Raw genomic sequence first — 22933 nt, forward strand, 5'->3', positions numbered from 1 at the left:
TTCTGTTCCACCTGCCTGGCCTAGGCTGAGGGAAGCACACCTTTAATTTCAAGATATGGCTGGTTTTGTGTTTTCTGGTCTGGGACAAGGGCTCTAACCTGGAAGGTTAGTTGAAGACGGTGAAGTGTAGCGAGAGATTGGAAGTGAGAGACTTTGCAGGGCTCATCCTAGTGCCCAGTATGAGTTCCTTTCTTTCAATCACTCCTCAAGGCCTGTCTGCTTCCCTTCCTATTCCTAATACCTCTTGCTTATCATAGGAGCCTTTATTCCTGGCATTGTAATCTAACTCCCTGTGGAAGAGAACATGGTCCTATAGCTTCTCTTCTTCTCTGTCAAGGAAATCTCAGTTCTGCTAAAGTTTTCTAAAAGTTCTTACTTCTTGATCTGGCAAGGCAACAAGGAAAGTTTTCCTATTCTATATATGTTTAGGTAGTAAAGGTAGAAATAAGTTCATACATAACTAATAAAACAGTGGGTCTTTGGTGAACAAAATTTAGATTCATCTGCATTGTGAGGAAAGTGAATAGTCAGGCTTGGGCTTTCCAGAGCAGGGTGGTGATGAGAGGAGAGGAGTATAAGGGCAGGAATAGTGTTGAGAAGACAATGGGGACTCTTGGAGGAACATGGAAATGAGACTGGGGTATCAGATGCTACTAACAAGATATGTGACGTTTCTCTTTCCTTGACATTCCCAGCCCTGTTACACACACCTGCCTCAAGGCAAGGCAAGCCTTTCATTAGAATGAAGTGAGGGGAGACTCAAGGTAGTAGAAGAAAGAGAGAGAGAGGAAACATCTACAGGATATGTTCTGGATTCCCTATTACCATCTCTTTGAAGCACTCATTTTGGAAGGCTAATGATAAGAAAATACGTTACTTTGAGCTACGCTAGTTGGAGGTTGCTTTTAGAAACACAGGTACCCAGTATGCTATGAAGTGCTTTCCTCATAGAAGTCAGTCCATAGGAAACACTGAGTGATAGAGAACATAGATCTGTAATAAGGTCACTGATATTGGTGGGTTTTGCATCATATTCATATGTATTCATATGTATTAAGAGCAAATAAGTTCACTGAGCGATAACAAATCCCAGTGACTTAGCACAATAGATTTATTTCTCATTCACATCCTGGTTAAATAAGGGTCAGTGGGAGCTTTCTACTCTACACTGGTAGTCAGTTAGCCAAGATCCTTCTGTCTGGTTTCTTTGCATACCCTAAGGCCTCAGCGTCCTCCACTGAATATCCTATCTGGCAGTTGGAGGGGAACAGAGAGAGTGCAAAGGATCACACCAGTTCTCTACCCCTGCCCAGGGTGACACACATTATTTATACTCACACTGCATCATTGAGAATCAGACACACAAACCCACTGAGGGGCAGTGGGGCTAGAAAATATGGTTTCTGCCAATGATAACATTATTAATATGTAATGAGAAAAATAATCATTACTTATGCAAGTTATTAAATCTCATATATCCCTTTCCTCATTTATAAAAGGGAAACGATACAGATATCTACCTCTAGTATAGTTATAGATAATACATGAATTAATGCATATAATGTTTAATATATCCCCTAGAACATGATAAGCACTTTTGTGTGTTTACAATCATTGCTATTATTATTATTATTATTATCATTAATCAGTCTCATCTTTGAGTAAAGTCAAGGAGGAACTCATAGCATTTCTAACCATCAGGTAAGTAGGCAATGACCCAAATTTAAATTGTATGAGATATTGTAAAATCTCATTTCTAGAAAATGTGGAGAATAGACATATAGAAAGACAGGCAGGGAAGGGGTCACTTAATCTGTCAGACAGAGTGAAGCTAATGTCTTCTTATATTTCATGGAAGCCTTGGTTATAATAATCTTTCAAAAGTTGTTAATGAAACAATGACTACAAAGTGATGCAGGACATGTATAATTTACACAGAATTATTTTTATTTTAAGGGATGTAAAAGTTTCCTGCATCAGCGAGTTCTTTCTTTATCTTTCTTTTGCTTCTATTTAGTTGTAGGTTCCTTGAGGGATGCTTTTTATTTGTTTGTTTGATTGATTGCATGCTTTTATCTATCAGAATATCCACAAAGATATACATAGTAGGGATTCAATAAATTAGTGCTAAATAAATCCTTATTTTTTAAAAATACACAATTTAAATGAAATCTTATCAAATATAATCTTAATTTTTAGACTTTCCTAAATGGATTTAAAATAGAATACAATTGAACTAAATATGGACATGTCAAAATTCTGAAATTTTAAAATCACATTTTTCATTTTTAATGATAGTGGATATGGTAGGTGGAAATAACATTCTCTTATATCTTCAACTAATTTTAACATTTCGTCCAAATAACAATAATAAGCATCATATTTTTTCTTGCTTTTGCATTGTATAGAAATGGAAGTTTTGATTGAAAAGATGATATACATTCTTAAGGATTTATTTTTGCTTCATACTAAAAAGCTGTATCTTCTTTTATTTTTTGTTTAAATTTTGAAAGAATTTAAACATATGAATGGAGAACTAGTCTTTTAAAATTCTGCATGCTAGTTTTTAAAGACTTCCATTTGAACATAAATTTTAAAAAAGTATTAAAGTTGTGATTGCTAGAAAGATTAGAGAGACAGTTTAGTGTTTGTGACAATTTTAGAGCCATCATTTGTTACCTCCTCTAGAGAGATGATTTAATATCTACATGTTGCCAAATGTATAGATAAAAAGTGAAAATTTGGTCAGTCCTTCAGATGACTGGTTTCTATGATGCTGAACATCTGGATATACGCAAAATGTGTTGAACAAAAATATGGAGGTCCAGCCAGTTTATCAATTTTATTCTCATTGATTTGACATTTTTAGATATACTTAGTCATTTATGTTCCGATATTAAGTGGACAAAGGACAGATTAGAAAAAAATACTCAACAAAGACTATCAATCTCTACTCACTGAATGAATTAACAATATCATCAATTTTATCATCACTTTGATTTGTTGCTATAGGAAGTGAATGAAATTGTGATGACAAAATTGATGTCATCATCAGTGCATTCAATGAGGGTATATTCTTTGTTATTTCACCAGCTATTAAATTTTCCATTTAGACTTTACTTTGACAGTTCGAGTCTGTTACTAATATTTTGATTGCTTAGTTCAGTTACTTTTCTGAAATCATTTCTCAATCATGCTTATCTGTTGGAAAGAGATGGGACAAATTTTTAAAGGATTCACTTATACCTGGTACTGATATTTTCAAATTCAGAGTGACAGTTGTTTTCATTCAAAAATTGACTAGTTCAGTGTTTTGTAGTGTTAGATTTCCTGTAAAAGGCAGTAAGCAGTAGCTCCAATTCAAGAGGTTTAGCACCATCATTTAATAATGTGTGTTGAGCTCCTTAATGTCCTTTACGTATTGGAAATTACCAAATACATGTCATCTGGGGCTCACAGAATAGTTGGTCCCAGTCACCGCCATTTCTGAAGGAGAAATAAAAATCCAAGAGGGGAATGAATGCTTCAAATAAATCACTGTTGAGAGAGAGAGAGACAAAATTTTAAAAAGCTTTCTCTCCTTTAATGAAACTTTTTCCCTCTCCCTTTCTATTTCATTTTTATTACTTATAAAGTAAAGAATTTGAACTAAGTAACCTCATAAACTCCTTGCAGTTCTCATGTTCCATAGTCACCACACAATATGTTAAATGTTCCATCAAGTGTTACTAACATGCCTTTCTTGGTGCAAACACCGACATTTTGCAACTATGCCTGAACATTTTTTTCTTCATAACTCGAAGGTTTTCCAAATTATGAGTGAAGGCAACATCATCCCCCCCAGGATGCCCCAAGACGTTCTGTCCACTACTGAAGATTAAATAGCTATCATATAGCTGTGAAAATTCCTTGTAGACCTTGTTTGTGTCTCAGATTAACCTAAAGAATTATTTCTCTCCATTTGATAGGTGACAAGAAATGACAAAAGAGACTTATTTAGATATACTTTAGATGTATAATACATATAGAATCTGTTAGCTTCTAAATTACAAGTTTACTCTGCTTACAGATTTGTCATCATTCTGAAAAGTTTCTTGGAAGTAACCTCTGTTCTTATACACACTAAAAATATCTTTTAATATAACTCTCGAGTATATAAATTGGATTTCATCAAAATTAAAACCCAGTATTCTTCATTAGATACTGTCAAAAAAATGAAAAGTCAGACCACAGACTGGGAGGAAATATTTGTGTGCAGAATATATAAAGATATCTCAGAACTCAATAATAAAAAAACAACCCAATTAAACTGTGGGCACTAATTTTAAATAGACAAAGAAGACATATAAATGGCAAATAAGCACATGGAGAGGTAATCAGTGTCATTCGCTATTGCAGAGAAGCAAATTGAAATTTCAATGTGATAATACACACCTATAAGAATGTCATCATATAAATAAATAAAAATAAAATTAATAATGTCAAGTACTGTCAAAGATGTGGAGCAAATTTAACTCTCATATACTGCTGGTGGTAATACAAAACGGCACGGTCAGTTTGGAAAACGTTTTGACAGTTTTTTGACAACCTAATGTAAACATCCCATACAGTTCAGTAATCTCACTCCTGAGTATGTGCCGAAGTGAAATGAAACTTATGTTCACATGAAAACTATACTAGAAAATTTATAGATGCTTTATTTGTAATTGCCAAATACTGGACACACTTGAAATGTTCAACTACTAGGTGGATCAAAACAAAACAAAACAAAACAAAAACTGTGGTACATCCATACAAATGCAATACTACTCAGCAAAAAAGGGAACAAACTACTGATAAACACAGCAAAATGGAGGAATCTGTGGTGCATTATGCTAAGTGAAAGAAACCAAATCAGTGGATGCTAGGGACTGAGAATGAGGTCAAGGAGAATTGACCACGGTATTAATTTTCTACTGCTCCGTAACACATCCGTGGCTTCTCTCACAGCTTCTGTAGGTCAGAAATCAGTGCACAGCTTAGATCAGTGCTTCTGGCTCAAGGTCTTTCATGAGGCTGTAGTTAAGCAGTTAAGCTGTCTGCTGGCTGTAGTGTTATCTGAAGACTCAAGTGGTGGTGTATCGGCTTCCAAACTCACTTACATGGTTGTTGGTGGGATTCAGTTTCTTGTGGAGTTTGGGTTGAGGAGCTTAGTTCCTTGCTAACTGGTTAACCTGAGGCCTCTCCTAGTTCCCTGTCATATGTGCTTCTCCAAAGGGCAGCTCACAACATGGCAACTGACTTTGCTCAGACACAGTATATGAGAGTACAAGAGAAAGCACCTAAGACATAAGCCACAGTCTTTTTATAACCTAATATCAGAAGTGACATCCCATCACCTTTGCCAAAATTACATTTACTAGAAGGGAGTCATTAAATCCAGCCCACACCCAAGGGGTGGGTTTATACAGGGGGTTGAACACCAGTAGGCAAGAATCACTGGGTGCCGTCTTAGAGGCCGCCTCTATAGGAATCCTCTGGATCCCATGGATTCTTATTTCTCTCACATTCAAAACACACTCACCTCTCCCAAGGTCCTAAACATTTCATCCCATTACATTATCAATTCAAAGTCCAGAATCTCATCATCTGAATCTGGGAGCCATGGTAGAGTCAGCCTGCCATACGCAAAGTGGAACAGGCAACTTTTGGGGGTGATCAACACTGTTCCATACCTTATCTTGATTGTGACAGTGATTACACAGTGGTGTTTGTTTGGTAAAAACTCATAGAACTAAATATCAAAAGGGATGGATTGCACTGTATGTAAGTTGTACCTTAATTTACAAAAAATAGAAACAAGGTAACAAACTCAAGAATATAACATACATACAAACACACATATTACATTAAATTTTGGCCAAACAAATTGAATGATTGGTCAATATATTAATAAAATATATTTAAAGAAATCTATATTTTGGCACTGGAAAGTACCATTATTATTTCTAATATCATTAAAAAGCCATAATAACATATCATATGCTTAGAAAATCAATTTTTTCTTATAGAAAAAGAAAATTATTATTGTTGACAACTTATAATTTTATTAATATTTTTTCACAGAAAGAAGTTTATTGTGATAATATCAATTTTTTCTCTTTAACATTTGGTTTTCTTCCTTAGAACAGACAACTCATCAATTCAAGTATTAGGGAAGATGAACATATATATAAATGTACTATTAACTTTTTCTCATTTAAAAAACTGTGGGGACAATTTTCTATAAAATGTATTTTTATAACCACCTTTGAAAATAATTTACTTCAAGTAAACTGAATATAGACTGTGAAAAAAAAATTCTGTATTTCTTCTTGTTTTCCCCAATTCTGAAAAGTGACAGAGGTAAGGCAGTGGGATCCAGTTACTGCACCCTGTTTATACAGCTGTACTTCATTGAATGAAGGCTTGTGTTACACACAGTTTGTGATAGGAAGTAAAAGCTTTTAAAACAACTATAGAGACAGGTCTTTAACCTCCACCCTTGTGGATTCTTTGTTCCACCATTTAGCTTCTGTGGAGATTATAAAGAGGTAGTTCCAATGCATATTATTACCCTCTAATTAAACCCCATCTGATTAGCTCATCCACTTGTGAACTCATAACATGGATACATTATGATGAATTTTTTTAAACAAATCCTGAAAGGTCCAACAAAGTAGTGTTTTTATTTGTAATGAAGTTTTTATGTGACAGATTCTGAAATGTTCAATAATGGGTATGTTCTAAAGAGAAAATGGTGTTTAGATTACTTCAGATGTTCAATCTGTAAGAAGTTTTAGAAGATTTAGGAGATTCATCAAATTTATTACCTCTTAATAATATTCCACACAACATCCAAAGATTTCAAGTGCCATGGGATTCTTTGCATCTCTCTTATTTATAGCTATATAGGCTAGTCAGTAAATCAGAGATTTAGGTTCTAGGTCATTTCAGAGATTATGCCTGCAAAGTTAGAGATCATTATGGTGAAGTAGTTCTCATTTGTGTAAGAACAATTTCCTTCATTGCCTGGGTAGAAATACAGGGTCATTACTAGGAACAATTAAAATGATTAAAATGTGAAACCAGTCAGGATCTAAGTTAGATATAAACTGATGGTTTGTGAAAATACTTGCCCCACTTGAAAATATATGACTTTAATAGAAATGACTTCTGATAGAGCTATGTATTCATAATCCTATTCATAATCTCATTCTCACAGACCTAAGTCTTTCTTATATCTCATTTGTTTACCAAAACTCTTTTGCACATTTTATTTGGTAACTCCCTACATAGATTGTCCATAGACCTTTCATTTCCTAAATGAAGGGCCAAGAAGAAGTCCACCCAGATTGACTATATCTATGTCTATATCTCCATTTATCCATGCTTTTCACTTTAAAAATTTCTAACAAATTGTTCTGCCATGTGCCATGTATTTTAACTATGAATATATGGCAGCTGCAGAGACCAATAACTCAATATTTCCACTTTTAGGTTCACTGTTCAGTTCCCATGCATCCAAGCCTAAAAAATTTTAAATTTCTAATCTGTACTGGCAGGGATACAATTATCACATCATATGGTTAATTCTATCTCGTGTATTTGTAGCAAAGGACAAAATATAAGTTAGTTTAGCTAAGAGCATACTTTCTTTTACTAAAACAGAATATATGGCATTTTGATCTGTTATTCTGGTAGGAAATGAAAAATGAGGGCAGAATGAAAAATGTGGGCTTGTTTTCTTAAATTCCATATACTTAGGTGGTTATTATAGTGGCACATTTGCTGTAGAAAAGGCAAGCAACTATCCTTTAGGTATATATGAATCTCAAGACAGTATGAGGGCAATTTACATAATGTTCGGTGAAAATTAACAATTTGCATTTTCTTTTTTATTTTGAGGACAAACAGCAATTATGTGGGACAATTTTAGAAATGGTATACTGTTTTGGTGAGGTATGGGAAGAACTATATGTAACTATTAGTTATTAATATATATCTGTAAATAAAACTGAAACCTTAAATCTTAGGGCTAGATGTTATTCTGCTTTGCCTCTTATTCCAATAGACAGATTTTGAAATTTCTTAAAAAGCCATTAGGGAAGAATATTATGAAATATTTCATTCCAAAATTTATACACCAGTTTCTCCCATCAGAGTACTCTTCTTTAATTAGAAATATGTTATCACCTGCTGAAAAATTATCGCAATGCATTGACTGTATTGTTACAACATTACCAGTTAGCTTTTATGATTTGTCATATTGTAATATGTTAGGAAAGTGTAAAGTTTGGAAGTCATTTCAGTTTGCTGAAGGCATTTAATTATATCATATACACTATACATATTTATTGGCTATGTTTCAATTTTTTTATTTCTTTGTAATTTATACCCTCTCTGCTTCCAAAAATGATTTGAGGCAGCTCATTTTAATTATAATTACATTGGCTAGCTTTTTCAGAGATGTTCGAGATTTTTCTCCCTCACTCAACAGAGCAGCATACATAACTGAAAATGAAAGTTGCTTTGTTCTTATTGTCATGGCTCATTTCAAATTGTGTGTTTTGCAGAGGTTAATATTATGTGGGCTGCACACCAAACACACCACAGTTCAGAAGACTATAACTTATCCACAGCGCTGAGACAATCTGTCTTCCAACTGTACACTTCCTGGGTAAGTTTATGAAATTGAATAAAGGTGATAATGTAATTTCATTTAGTCGCAACTGTTTCTGTTTCCTCCAAGTAAATGAATAGAAGCTGTTTTACAAAAAATGCTTCTTTCTCCTCTGTAAGGCCAGACACTAAAGTGTTTCTTTCTCCTCTGTGAAGCCAGACACACATGAAGGAAGTGGTTTTTTCCAATGGTAGTCTTTTACTTGAGCCCCCAGAACTCACGGTGAGAAAGTGGCTGCCTGTTCTTTATTTACTGTCAACTAAGGAGTGTGATACATAGACAATGTATCTCAATTCAAATATATGCAAAGATTTCATTAGAAACTTTTAAAAACAGTTTTTTAAAAATCAGTTGCCGTTTCTGCACGCTTGAGTAAAATCTAATTAAATTCTTTGCTTTTTATCTCTATATTAGCATAGTCAGTACAATACTCAACAGAAAGTTTGGCTCTAAAGTATTTTAACATAAGGAAATGACAAGACTAATGAATACCAGAAATTGCCTCTAGTTCTAAGATTCTTCTGATTCTCTGGGCAAACCTGATCCACTTGGTATCAGACCTCATCTGTGATTGTCCCTCTTTAGGTCTTCTGAGCTGTCTAAAGTACTGCTGCTAAAATGCACCTTGAGCTAGAAAGTCAGAGTTATCAATGTATAAGTGCATTCATCAATAGCTGTTTACTAATGATAAATTATAATGATAATAGTACAATTGTTAATCTGTATGGTTCTTAATAGTTTGCATGTATAATACTTCTATTAGATACGATTATTTAATATTTTCTATGTGCCAGATAATCATCTAAGACCTCTTTATGTATTAATTCATTTGTTCTTCATGACAACTTCAAGGCATAGGTACTAGGATAACTCTCATTTCAAAATGATAACTGAGTCCATAGTTCAGTCACAAGACTAGTAAAGGGAGGAGTAGAATTTGAACTCATTCAACCTGGCTGCAAAGATCTTAACCTCTACACTAAATCCTCTTCTATGTACCTCTGTATTGTTTTTCACTTATCCCTGTCCCCCGTGCTATGCTAGATCAAGTATTACCATTATCAGGTACCTGTAGGTCAATGAGGTTAATTGCACAACCAGTAAGTGACAAAGTCCCATATTTGAAATCAGATTCCTCATAATCAATAGAAAGATAGACTGGCATGTGTTCTGACCCAAACAGGAGCATAGGCCATACAAATGGATAAGCCAGTGATGGCACTAATACATTTGTTGAAAAGGATATTGAAAGAAATCCACCCCCTGCTCCCCACACCATACACCTATGTTACAGCTTATATTAATTTCCTAGGCCTGTTGTAACAAAGTACCACAAACTGGGTGGTTTAAAACAACAGAATTGTATTGTCTCACAGTTCTGGAGGCCAGAAGTTTGAAACCAATGCTGGCAAGGTCATGGTCCCACTGAAGACTCTAGGGGAGCAGTTGTTCAAGTCCTTTCTCCTAGCTTCTCCAATCTTCACTCCCCATGGGAGTCTGATCTTCACATGGGGGTCTCCCTGTGTCTGTGTTCAAATTTCTCTCTTTTTATAAGGACACTAGTCATATTGGATTAGGAGCCCACCCTACTCCCTTATGACCGCATCTTAACTAATCACATCTGCAATGATCCTATTTCCAAATAAGGTCACATTCTGAGGTATTAGGGAATAGGATTTCAACACATGAAGTTTAGAGTGACATGATTCAATGTATAACACAGCTCTAAGCAATATAGATGGAAAAGATAGATAGATTGATAGATAGATAGATAGATAGATAGATAGATAGATAGATAGATAGATAATTTCCCCCTCCCATCTTCTATAGCCAGCTTGTGCTGGAACTTTAGATGGTTAAAAGTAGAGGAAAATACTACCGATTACACAGCTGTATATACCTCAAGACTGGTCCAGTGAATGGAGGGAAGGACAGGCTCCTGACTGGGGAGGAGAATACTGTCCACCCTCCCTTCTTAAGGAATAGCTGCATTAATACAAATTTCTATTATCCTATACAAAATAGGCTGACTATATGACTGATTAAAATAATAATCTCAAAAATATTTATTCTCTCCTGATTTATATATTACTCTTTGCATAAGGATAACTCAAACCACCAGTAGTTACATTTTGGGGGAGGAAGTCTCCAAGGGATGTAGCTATGTTGGAAGTTGCTCCAGGGAAATCAGTGTCGTTAATGAGTTAATTATCTGAGGAATGATCAAAGGAAAATTTTCTATCTGAGCATCAGGGATTTCAGAAGTAGACGAAACCTGCGAGATACTATATTTAAATCATCTATTTTTAAAGCTACAAAATGTATCTCAGGGGAGCCCACCCGTCATCCAGTATTGAACACTGTTGGTTGGAACAGTCCAGACTCCCATCTTTATCCTTATCTAGCTTGTGTCCTTTCCCCTATTATATCAATGCATCCAAAGATACAGATAAGTGAAAATTGAAGTGAAATGCAGGTTCACACCTATTTATTGCCAGACTAAATTCCCTTTATAACCTCTTATCACTTTGTCAAAGACACAGAAATTATGCTGAATAAGTAAATGAGCATTGGGAACGCATTACAGCTGTTAATTTGGGGTGGAGATGGGGAGGAAGAGAGGATTTCCAGTATGAGACATGAAAGGTAGGGATTGTCAATCAGCCTGGATTCTTGGTTAATATTTGTAAGTGTGCCAGAAGATAACTTGGATGGTTTCAGGATCTGTGATGGTTGCCAGTCTGTGATAGGTCTTTCTAGACATTAAAATCAGTGTTGTCAGTTCTCTTCATTTTCTTTGAATCTTTTGTAAGATTCTTTTCATTGATACAGCTACATAAGGCATATAATTTGGTAGCTACTAAGGTAACAATATATTTTAGAACAAATAATAAATGGGTCATGTCTTTGGAGAGAAAATTGATTTGTGAAATGAAAAGCAAAATTAAGCTCAGAGTGCTTTTCTTTGACATTACTATGAAAATTAGGGTGGCAGGCCTGTCATTTAAAGTAGTTAAAGATGAGAATTTATAACCATACTTTTTGCATTTTTTTAAATCCAGTTTTAGATGATTTAACTTTACTTACCCCCAAAGAGCTACAATTAGTGGAGTACCTTTTTTTCCCCAAATTACTGATTTATTTTTTATTGAAGTGTACTCAATGTACAATATTATATGTTACAGATATACAAAATAGTGATTCACAATTTGTAAAGGTTATACTTCATTTATAGTTATTATAAAATGTTGGCTATATTCCCTGTATTTGTTGGGGAAGCTAGTAAAGTAGTCGTGTTCAGGCTTCAGAGGCTGCACTAGGCCTCTCTCTGACCTGACAATGACACTAAAGCTGGCTGCATGCCAAACTGCTGAGCTACACCCAGGCCAAAGGGGTGGCACCAGCACACATTGTAAACCACTAGATAAGACAGAGAGTAAGTCCTGGGACTTCTTGCACCTTGAGGGTCTGGCCAGCCCCTGGGGATCAAGAACATTCCAAGACTTATGAGTTAAGACCAAGGCATTTATGACAATAACCAGAGCTGCAAACTTGCATGTAGGCTGATTGTTATCAGCATGCGGCCTGGTGCTAAAAACTGGGCTCCTTTGAGTGGCAAACTGAAGTCTCACCTGTGGGGTGGATGCACCGCCCGGGACCCTTCCCAACTGGGACTCCAGCTTGCTGTTACTTGGGACTTCCCAGCTGCTATTTGAATCTGGATGTAGGTGTCGGCCCAATCGGGTGATATATACTCTGTTATGTGTCTCTAATACTTTTATTCATCCCCTTCTAATGACTGTATATTGAAATTAAGTTAAATAACCTTCTATTAAAAAATTAATTAAATCTGCTCAGTTGTGTGAGACGAGTGGTTATTTTGCCAGCGAATCCAAAGAACCTTGAAACAGAAAGCAGGCTTTCAGCAAAACAGTATTGTACAATATATCCTTGTAGTTTATTTTGTACATTATAGTTTATACCTCTTAATCCCCTATCCCTATATTGCCCCTTTTGGGAGAGCCTTTTTAAGTGAAGCTTATTCATTATATAATTAAATATATGGTTTTGCTTACTACTTCAGTCTTTTATTATACATCTTAATTAATATAATGCCTTAAACATGATAGTCTCTCCACTTTGCAGATAATAAAATGTGTCTAGACCCATGAATATTATGTAATATATAATAGGATCAGGGTTAACTTCTCAGTTTCTTCCAACTTTGTAAATAAAATATCTGAATGCTACAGCTTTACATTCAAAACATAGTTATAGAAGTGCTCAAAAAATAAAAGAATGGGATAAGTCAAAGGGTTACAGGAGCCAATTTGAAAGAGCTCCCAATGGCCAAAATGTTGAACAGTTTGAACAACAAAATATATAACATAGTGTGAAGTTATAATCCAAAGTATAAAATAAATATCTTTGAAATCAGTCCACATTGACATAGATAAATGATTAAATACATAAAAAAATAGGAACAAATAAATGGGAAGCAAAATCCCCTAAAGAATTTCAAGAGAATTTCAAATTGTATATGTAGGTACTGCCCCCATCCAGGAAATGGAGATTAGTGCCTCCTTTACCATTGCCCTTTGAGTGTGGACTCTACTTTAGTAACTCCTTCACAAAGAATAGAGTATGGAAAGGGACAAACGGTGGGGTGGAAGTGGAAGTTTAACTTTAGAGTGGAGAAACTTAGCAAACACAATAAATCACAGGTCAAAGTTTACATCATCCGTGAGGTTGTATTGGTAGCAGGTACCCTTTAATAAGATGTGATAAAAATATGCTGTTGGTAGTATGTACCCTATGACAAGATACATGGGAATGGACCTTCACCCCTGTGGTCTTTGTCACCAAAACCCATAACCCCAGTCTAACCATAAGAAAAGACATGTGCCAAACCCAAATTGAGTGACATTCTACAAAATACCTAACCAGTACTCGGAAGTGTAAAGGTTATGAGACACAGAGAATGTCTGAGAAACTGTCACAGATCAGAGGAGACTATAAGATACAAAACTAAATGTAATGTTTTATCCTAGATGGATCCTAAAGCAGAAAAAGAATATTAGGGGGGAAGAAAAACAGAACTAATGAAATCTAAATAAGGTGTAGAGTTTAGTGGAGTTTAGTTAAAAGTAATGTACCACTGTCACTTCCTTAGTTGTTTCAATGCAGCTTAGTAATATGTTAACAATAGAGAGACTGGGGGGAGTAGGGGAGGTAATGTGGCAACTTCCTATATTATCTTTGCAACCCTTTTGCAAGTATAAAACTATTATAAAACAAATAGTTCATTAAAAGATAGAACTACATGTCCATACCTGCATTTTCAAACTCAGAGCCACTGTAGATCATACACCAACTCTAGAAAAAAGCAACTTAGATCTAGCCATTAACAATAGACATTGATTCCTGGAACCCCCTAGAGTATCATAAAGAACAATGATTCAGCCATGCTATTTTTAAACTGGCTGTTGTTCTAAAGTAACTATGTTTCCATTCTTAATCTCTCAATCCAACACTCACTTTCCAAAATGTCAGCTCTGAACAAGCTAAACTCCTTTACAGCTGTTACAAAGGAACCTCATAGAGTCCTTATCACAGGCAGAGCTGGTCTAAACCTGATCCAACCTCTTTCCAATCTCATCTTCTGCTCTCCGCCATTGTCACCCCATCCAGTTTAACAATTAATTTTCAATTCTCTAAATCTACCATGACATAATGCCTTGGTATTTTATTGAACATGCAGTTATCTCTGCCTAGAAAGTTATTTATGCTTTACCTCTGATTGTTATATCCTTCAAGATTCAATTCATTTCTCTTTTACAGACACCTTCCTAACTTCCCCCAGGTCACTTTTTTTTCTTTCTTTCTGTCCTCCCATAAAGCCTTGCATATCTCTATTATAATACTTATTTGCATTGTTGTCTTTCACACCAGCATGTAAACTTTGAAGGAAATGAACGTACTTCTATTTTTTCACTGTTACATACTTAGCATGTATAAAATGCCTCATGCAGTCAGTGCTTAATAAATGCACATAACATGAATGAATGAAACAAAAAGTTTAATAGTTGTCAAAGAAATTATTTTTTTAGTTACCTAGGGTAAGACCAGTGTGTGAAATAATTTAAATCTGTCATTCATTTAAATGTTTATGATCTAACAGATCCTCAAAAAATTAGAGCACGGGGTGAGTAACTTAATTACTTTTTGGAATAAAATATATTTTAACATATTTGCATAACATATGAAGCTATTGAATGGGAAATAGTAAGCTATCTACATTTCAGTAGATGAGTATTTCTTTTAAAAGCAGTAAAAAATGATAAACAGTTAGTTTAAATGACTGGGTTATGTAAATTTTTTTTAACTCTGTAGTATCTCTCAGAGGTATTTGTTTTTTAGGTTGGTATTATCAGTATTACAAGAATTAGTAAAATATGTTTAGAGCATATTAGCAATCTAAAAAGAAGTAAATTTTAACCAGTATCAGAGGAAAGACATACAGTTAAAATATCAATTTGTGAAAACCTTTATATCTATAAGTTAGGGAATATGTAAATGTATGATGATATTATTTTTGAGCATAATAATTTCAAAATTCATATTAATTTCATTGAGGAAACAGTAGAGAACAATTCACTTGGAAGAAAGAAGTCTGGGTCCCAGCCTTAGATCAGTTATTAGCTAGATTTGCTACCCTGAACCAATTAAGTAATGTTTGAATCTTAGTGATTTTGAACATGAAATTAGGCATTAATATTTGCTCTGCCTTCTCATATTGTTATTGGAAGATCACCTTAAATAATGAGTGTGTGAATTCTTTGAACTATATCAAGTATGATTCACATGTATAATATTGTTTTTATATTACACATAAAACCACAGAGGAACTTTTAGTGAAATCTCAGATCTTTTTATTACGACATACTCTCTGCCAAACTACATAAGCAAAGACTATTTTTCAATATATGGGAGTTGGAGTTATATAAAGATAAATGCGAACAAATAAAGACACAAGAAACTAACAACTTTGATGTAACGCAGTCAAATACAGTGGGGATAAAATTCTCACAACTCTTATGTCACAGAAGGAAAACATGCCTTGAGCCCCCCATGAAGTAAAAAAAACAAAACTTCTCTCAGGACCTTGCCTCAGAACTCCAAGGTATCCTTTCACCACCCTCAACCTCCATTCAAAGACATTAGTAAGACAAAGTTTATGTCCATACATTAAATAAATGAAGCACTTTGCCAGTTTGTGTGTTGACCAGTTTTAGATCCTTGATTCTAGCACAGATCAGCAAAATGGAACTATTCTGGTGCTTACCAAGCCATTTTGAAATTTGGTAAAAATAAAATTTTCCCCTGATTTTTGATATTTTTCTTTACAGAAATCTGATAGTCACTTGTAGTCCTTATAATGAAGGATAAATAAGGGGAATCATAGTGAAGACCTCTACATAAAACAGCAATATCTTATTGGCATTTTAAAAAAATGTTCAAGCGGCTAAAACACTCCCTTTACATGTTATTTTTCTTGTTTTGAGAAGCGCATCCACTCATGTTTTTTTCTATATAACTTTTGACTGACAGAGGTCTTCATGGTGGCAGAGGTTGGGGATATGAAGAGAAGTAAGACATGAGCTTTTGTTCTTAAGGTGATTGCTTTCCTTGGAGGGATTAATCAAGTCTACAGCCATTGTAATACAAATTGTTAAGGATTTAGAGAGACATGTCTGTTCTGAGAACCAAGGAGGGTCAAGTGGAGCATCACAGAAGAAACGAGGCTTGAGACCAACCTGTAAGAAGAAAAAAATTTTGCCATGAATATGGTTGTAAGTGGAACATTATGTAGGAGAATGTCTGTGAAAACACAAAATTATGAACAAATATGATAAACGTAGGGAATGGCAAGTAACATGTATGGTATGTGTATTATTTTCTTAGAACTGCCCTAACGAAGTACCAAAAACTGTGACTTAGAACACCTGAAGTGTATTGTCTCACAGTTCTGGAGGCTAGAAATCTAAGATCAAGGTATCGGCAGGATTGCTTCCTTCTGAGGGCTGTGAGAAAGCATCAGATCCACAGCTTCGTGTGGTTTGCTGGCAGTTTTTGGTGTTCCTTGTGTTGTAGATATATCACTCCGATCACTGCCTCCCTCTTCACTTGAAGTTGTTCCTGGGTTCATGTCTGTCTCTGTGTCCAAATCTTCCCTTTTTAGGGGACATAATTCAACCCATCACAGTATGAGTATGGCTAGAATACAGGAAGTATAAGAAGGCGGAATGGGGAAAAGGGAAATGGCTAAGAGCACAGAAATGGGAACAGAAGGGTGGGCCCAGACTTCTTAAAGAAGACTTTCTAAGTGGAAACCCAAACACTTTCTCCAAACATAACAATTTAAGTAGATACGTTTTAAGGACGGAGATCAGTACTCTTCCTGCAATCAGAGGAATTGGCTCTGTGTCATTGCTAATCACAGACTTAAGGAATTATTCAATCTTTAGTTTCTCAGTTCTCAAGGAAAATGTCTGTAAAGTATTACAAAAATAAACAAGAATCTTAGAAGTGCAGATATTAGGTTAAACTACTTTATTAAAATAAAGTAGACATGAATCTGGAGGTCAAAAGATTTTTTTTTTTTAATATTTCTTTCAAAGTAATTATACCCTTGAGCTTCAACCATTTTGCTTACAGCTTATTCAAGGACAGCTCTCCTCTGTCAACCCCTGCTTCTTCTCCCAACTTGTCATTCCTCGTGGCTTTCCTTCCTACTTCACCTAACCTAAGATGCTTAATGCCCGTGACTCTAGCAAGCACAGGCTACCTCCCTCTGCTACATCTGCCCTTAAGTCCCCAAGCCTTGCTTGAATCTGGTTACTCACCTGCTTCACTCCCACACCCAGCTTGCTGAGCGCCATGGATGTCCTCCATCACCAGCTGGGAGTTTGGTGCCCCTCCACGAATGGCTTCCAAACCCAAATGAGCTGTAGGTGCTGCTCACCAAGCCATAAGCATGAGCCTCTCCCCTACCTGGGAGAAGCCTTTCTAAAATTCCTCAGTCTCCTCAAGATCTTTCCACTGCTGCCCCTATTTGTCAGCCAATAAATGAATTTAAAACTTCACAGAGAAATGAGTTGTTCTGCTTTTCCCTCTCTCTATTTCTGTTCAGATATTTTCATGAAGATTTGTGAATTCACAAGTACATATACTTAAAAAATTTTTTTTAATTTAATTTAATTAAAAAAATTTTACATTATATTGGAGTATAGTTGATTAACAATGTTGTGTTTGTTTCAGGCATACAGCAAAGTGATTCAGTTATACATGTATCTATTCTTTTTCAAGTTCTTTTCCCATTTAGGTTCATAGATAACCAACAAGGACCTACTGCATATACTTTAGTTTTGCAGAAAATGTTCACCTCTCTTCAGTAGGTCTAATCCTTAGATTGGTGACATTGGTCCTACTGTGTTCCTCTGTTGGACTTTGTCCTGTCAATGACTCCTGGCATTTGTCCCTCTTCCTCTCAACTGGCTCCTTCTGAATGTACCATAAATATATTCATGTCTCTCACATTAAAACACACACACACACACACACCCCACACACACAATGTCTCCTCCCTCATCCGTATGTTCTATTCAAGAAATACCTCCAGCTCTCTCCTTCCTTGTTCTTGGAGAAAGAGAGAAGTAAATCAAACCTACCTCTGTTTCATCACCTCCTTTGAATGATTCTTCAACTTACTGAGGTTTGCATTCGAGGCCTACCTGCTCCACTGGTCCATAACTGCAAATCCAGTGTTGTTTTTTAGTTGAGTTGATATTTGCAGGACATATTTGCTTCCTCAACAGCTTTCTTGGAATATTCCTCAAGGGCTTCAACACAATATACCTTAAGATGAACTTTATAAATCTACTCTTCCTCCTATTCATCATCTTGGTGAACAACATCACCTTTCACACAAGCCAGGTATCTGGGTGTCTTCTAATTCTCCTCTGTTTCTCTCATCTCCTATGTTTAAATAGTTACCAAATCCATTGATCTCTTGTATATATTTTGCCTCTCCATTCCCATGGCTACTGCTGTGGTGAATGTGCAAGATTTTTAACTGGGCTATACAAATAGGATTTCATACCACTTTTATATTTCTTACAGGCTTAAAAATCACATGTTAACTACTCCCTCCTGGCCTAGGATAAATCCAATCTCCTTAGAATGGCATTAAAATGATCCCTCTCTGGTTTGACCAATGTCTAAATTATCTTTTGTTTTTGTTTGGCTGTGGTGAGCCACAGATTCCCCAGAGACTTCCTGATGAAAGCTATAGATTGTTTCTTTAGAAAATCACACATTCCCCCATACATACAAGTTCACACTTTATTGTAGTCCTATCCAGGGGGTTCACAGACTCCTTGAGATCTATCCATGAATTCCACGCTTCCCCCCAATCTCCTGCCCATTCTCTAATGGCTTCTGCAGGCCAGAATACTTACAGTTCCCCCTCAAGGCCATGTTGCTTCTTGCTTCATGATGCTTCCTCATACAACCCCTGCCTGCCCCATGTACTTGATGAACAGAATAAAACCCACTCATCTCCTCTCCATTAGCCTAAGGTCACCTCTAGGCCTATCCTCATTCTCTCCTCACACATACAGATCTGTGTGGTTTCTCTCCTTTATGACCCTATTATATATGACCTCTATCAAAAGATAATAAAATAACCTAAGGTAGATAGGGTAATTTAAGGCTAAAGAGCCTTGGAGTCAGAATAACATGGGTTTGAATGCATGGCAGAAATGGATATATTTGGGAAACAGTATAATATCCTCTGGCCCAGGTACTGAGAGTTTAAGTTTGAGGAAGGAGAAATTTCTTCTGACAAATTAGTACCATCTGAAGCTTTATGATGGAAGTGGCACTTAAACCAGTTTTTAAAACTGTTAGGATTTGGAAGTAGAGAAGAAGATAAGAAGAATTCTCAGAACTAGATGACATTTACTAAGCTGATTTCAATTTTAGAAATTGGAACCTTAATTGTATCATTAGACTCTTTTTATAGTATTATATTAATCACAAGAAATTAATTTTAATATGATTCATGTGACTTACTCCCTGACATATATCTTTATTTCTTATTAGAAATTTTATATTTTATAATTTATGCTGAGTTCATTTTTCTAATTGTAAGTTCATCATTATATTTACTGATTTGTAAGATTTGAGACATTGTTTCATCAATTTTTTAAAATTGAAGTATAGTTGATTTATAATGTTTCAGGTGTATAGCAAAGTGATTCAGTTTAATATATATATGTGTATATATATATATACACACATATATATATATACTTTTCCACATTCTTCCCCATTATAGGTTATTACAAGATATCAAATATAGTTCCCTGTGCTAAAGTAGATCCTTGTTGTTTATCTATTTTATATATAGTAGTGTGTATCTGTTAATCCCAATATCCCAATTTATCCAAACCCTCTCTCCTCTTTCCCTTTGGTAATTATAAGTTTGTTTTCCATGCTTATGAGTCGATTTCTGTTTTGTAAAGAAATTCATTTGTATCATATTTTTTATTCCACATATAAGTGATATCATATGATATTTGTCTTTCTCTGTCTGACTTACTTTACTTAGTATGATAATCTCTAGGTCCATCCATATTGCTGCCAATGGCATTATTTCATTCTTTTTTAATGGCTGAGTAATATTCCATTGTATCAAGATACCACATCTTCTTTATCCATTCATCTGTCGATGGACATTTAGGTTGCTTCCATGTCCTGGCTATTGTAAATAGTGCTGCTATGAACATTGAGGTGTATGGATCTTTCAAATTAGAGTTCTCTTCAGCTATATGCCCAGGAGTGGGATTGCAGGATCATATGGTAACTCTATTTTTACTTTTTAAGGACCCTCCATACTGTTCTCCACAGTGGCTGCACCAATTTACATTCCCACCAGCAGAGTAGGAGGGTTCCCTTTTCTCCACACCCTCTCCAGCACTGATTATTTTTAGAGTTTTTTATGATGGTCATTCTGAGCAGTGTGAAGCCATACCTCATTGTAGTTTTGATTTGCACTTCTCTAATAAATTAGTGATGTTGAGCATCTTTTCAGGTGCCTGTTGGGCATCTGGATGTCTTCTTTGGAGAAATGTCTGTTTCTGCCCATTTTTTGATTGGATTGTTTTTTTGGTATTGAGCTGTATGAGCTGTTTGTATATTTTTGAAATTAAGCCCTTGTCAGTAGCATCATTTGCAAATATTTTCTTCCATTCCATATGTTGTCTTTTTGTTTATGGTTTCCTTTGCTCTGCAAAAGCTTTTAAGTTTAATTAGGTCCCATTTGTTTATTTTTGCTTTTGTTTCCATTACTCTAGGGATGTATTCAAAAAAATATTGCTGCGATTTATGTCAAAGAGTGTTCTGCCTATGTTTTCCTCTAGGAGTTTTATAGTATCCAGTCTTACATTTGAGTCATTAATCCATTTTAAGATTATTTTTGTATATGGTGTTAGAAAATGTTCTAATTTTTTTCTTTTACATGTAGCTGTCCAGTTTTCCCAGTACCAGTTATTGAAGAGACTGTCTTTTCTCCGTTATATATTCTTGCCTTCTTTGTCATAGATTAATTGACTGTAAGTGTGTGGGTTTATTTCTGGACTTTCTAACCTGTTCTATTGATCTATGTGTTTGGTTTTGTGCCAGTACCATACCGTTTTGATTACTGTAGTTTTGTAGTATAGTCTGAAGTCAGGCAGCATGGTTCCTCCAGCTCCGTTCTTCTTTCTCAAGCTTGTTTTGGCTATTTGGGGTCTTTTGTGCTTCCATACAAATTAAAACACTTTTTGTTCCAGTTTTGTGAAAAATACCATTCGTAATTTGATAAAGATTGCATTGAATCTGTATATTGCCTTGGGTAATATGGTCATATTAGAATACTGATTCTTCCAATTCAACAGCATGGTTCATCAAATACGTTTTTAGGAAATCTTATGGGAAATTCCTTAAGAAAGTGTTCTATGGGCTAACAGGCTTGTGGTTTGTACTAGCATGATAAAGTCTCTGAAAAGTTCTATGGTAAAGAAAGTTCATTTGCCTTACGCAACTCTTCACAGTTTATCTAATGATAGAACACCTTTTTCCATAATAGCTGTTGTTATCTCAAAGGACTATTTCTTCACACTTTGAGAAATTATAATGAACTATAAATAGTCATCTTGTATGCACTCTTTTTCCAGATAGAACTATTTATTAAGCATCAAGATAAGTTTGTTCTATATTTTTATTTACATCTCAAAGTTTCCAAAATATTCCTTAACTTAAAATACTTAAATCATTGGTCATGTATGTGTTTCAAATATTTTTTTCACCTATTGTAAGAGAACTATATTAATATATCCTCAAATCAAATCACAATATTAGAGATTTTTTGGAACTAGAAAGATGGCTAGATTTCAGATGGTCTTCTCCTTCACCATTCATTTGAGGAAACTGGAGCCTAGAGAAGTTTAAGAAATTTGTAAATATTACAGAGCCGTTCTGTAGTGGAATGAAGGCTTAAAAGGGAATGTCTTGAGTAAGAGCCCAGTGTTCTTTTGTTGTTCACTGATCTAATCCACTGCTTAATAATGAATTTATAAATAATGAAACTGATCCTGTTGTGATGACAGCTGAGATTTTTCATGACTTAAAGTTCGAAACAAAAACTATAAGAGTTTACGGAAATGTCTGATTTCAAATATATCCTCATTACTAAACGTTGCTGAAATGATACTTGGCCTAATTGAGAACAAAAGCTTTAAAATAATTCAGAAATAAAATTGTAGTATTCTGAAAACATGTTTTAAAAATATCTCATCTTTTGGAAATATTAACTTTATAAAACCCAAAATGTAAAGTGGAAGTCAGATTCTTTTTATTCCTATTTTGTTGTTTAGTTTTTCATTTAATAAAAAGTTTTCTTACAACATGAAACCACTCTTGGGGATCAAAGTCATTGGGAGAACACAGCAGATTGTGCTTATTCGTTGATTCTAACCAGTGGTTTACGAATAAGTTGTTTTCCCAAGGCAGAGACATTTCCGTCTGTTAGAAAATAGGGACCTTCAAAACTTGTTTCCACAATGGCACAATATCATAGCTCCTTCTTTACTAACTCTGAAAAAAATCAGGAGATATTGTCAACCACAA

At 35.1% G+C, this 22933-nt stretch overlaps 1 protein-coding gene across 2 annotated transcripts in view; it reads left to right on the forward strand.

Moving 5' to 3' along the window:
- Window positions 1–22933, forward strand: part of AGMO (alkylglycerol monooxygenase) — a 380917-nt gene that overhangs the window by 146910 nt on the left and 211074 nt on the right. For both annotated transcript variants that reach the window (XM_082472754.1, XM_082472755.1), the window contains one exon: window positions 8595–8698. In XM_082472754.1, coding sequence (XP_082328880.1) covers window positions 8595–8698 — 104 coding nt within the window. The remainder of the gene's footprint in view (window positions 1–8594; window positions 8699–22933) is intronic.

Source organism: Balaenoptera physalus (assembly GCF_965194825.1).
Source record: "Balaenoptera physalus genome assembly, chromosome: 8".
Lineage (NCBI taxonomy): Eukaryota > Metazoa > Chordata > Mammalia > Artiodactyla > Balaenopteridae > Balaenoptera > Balaenoptera physalus.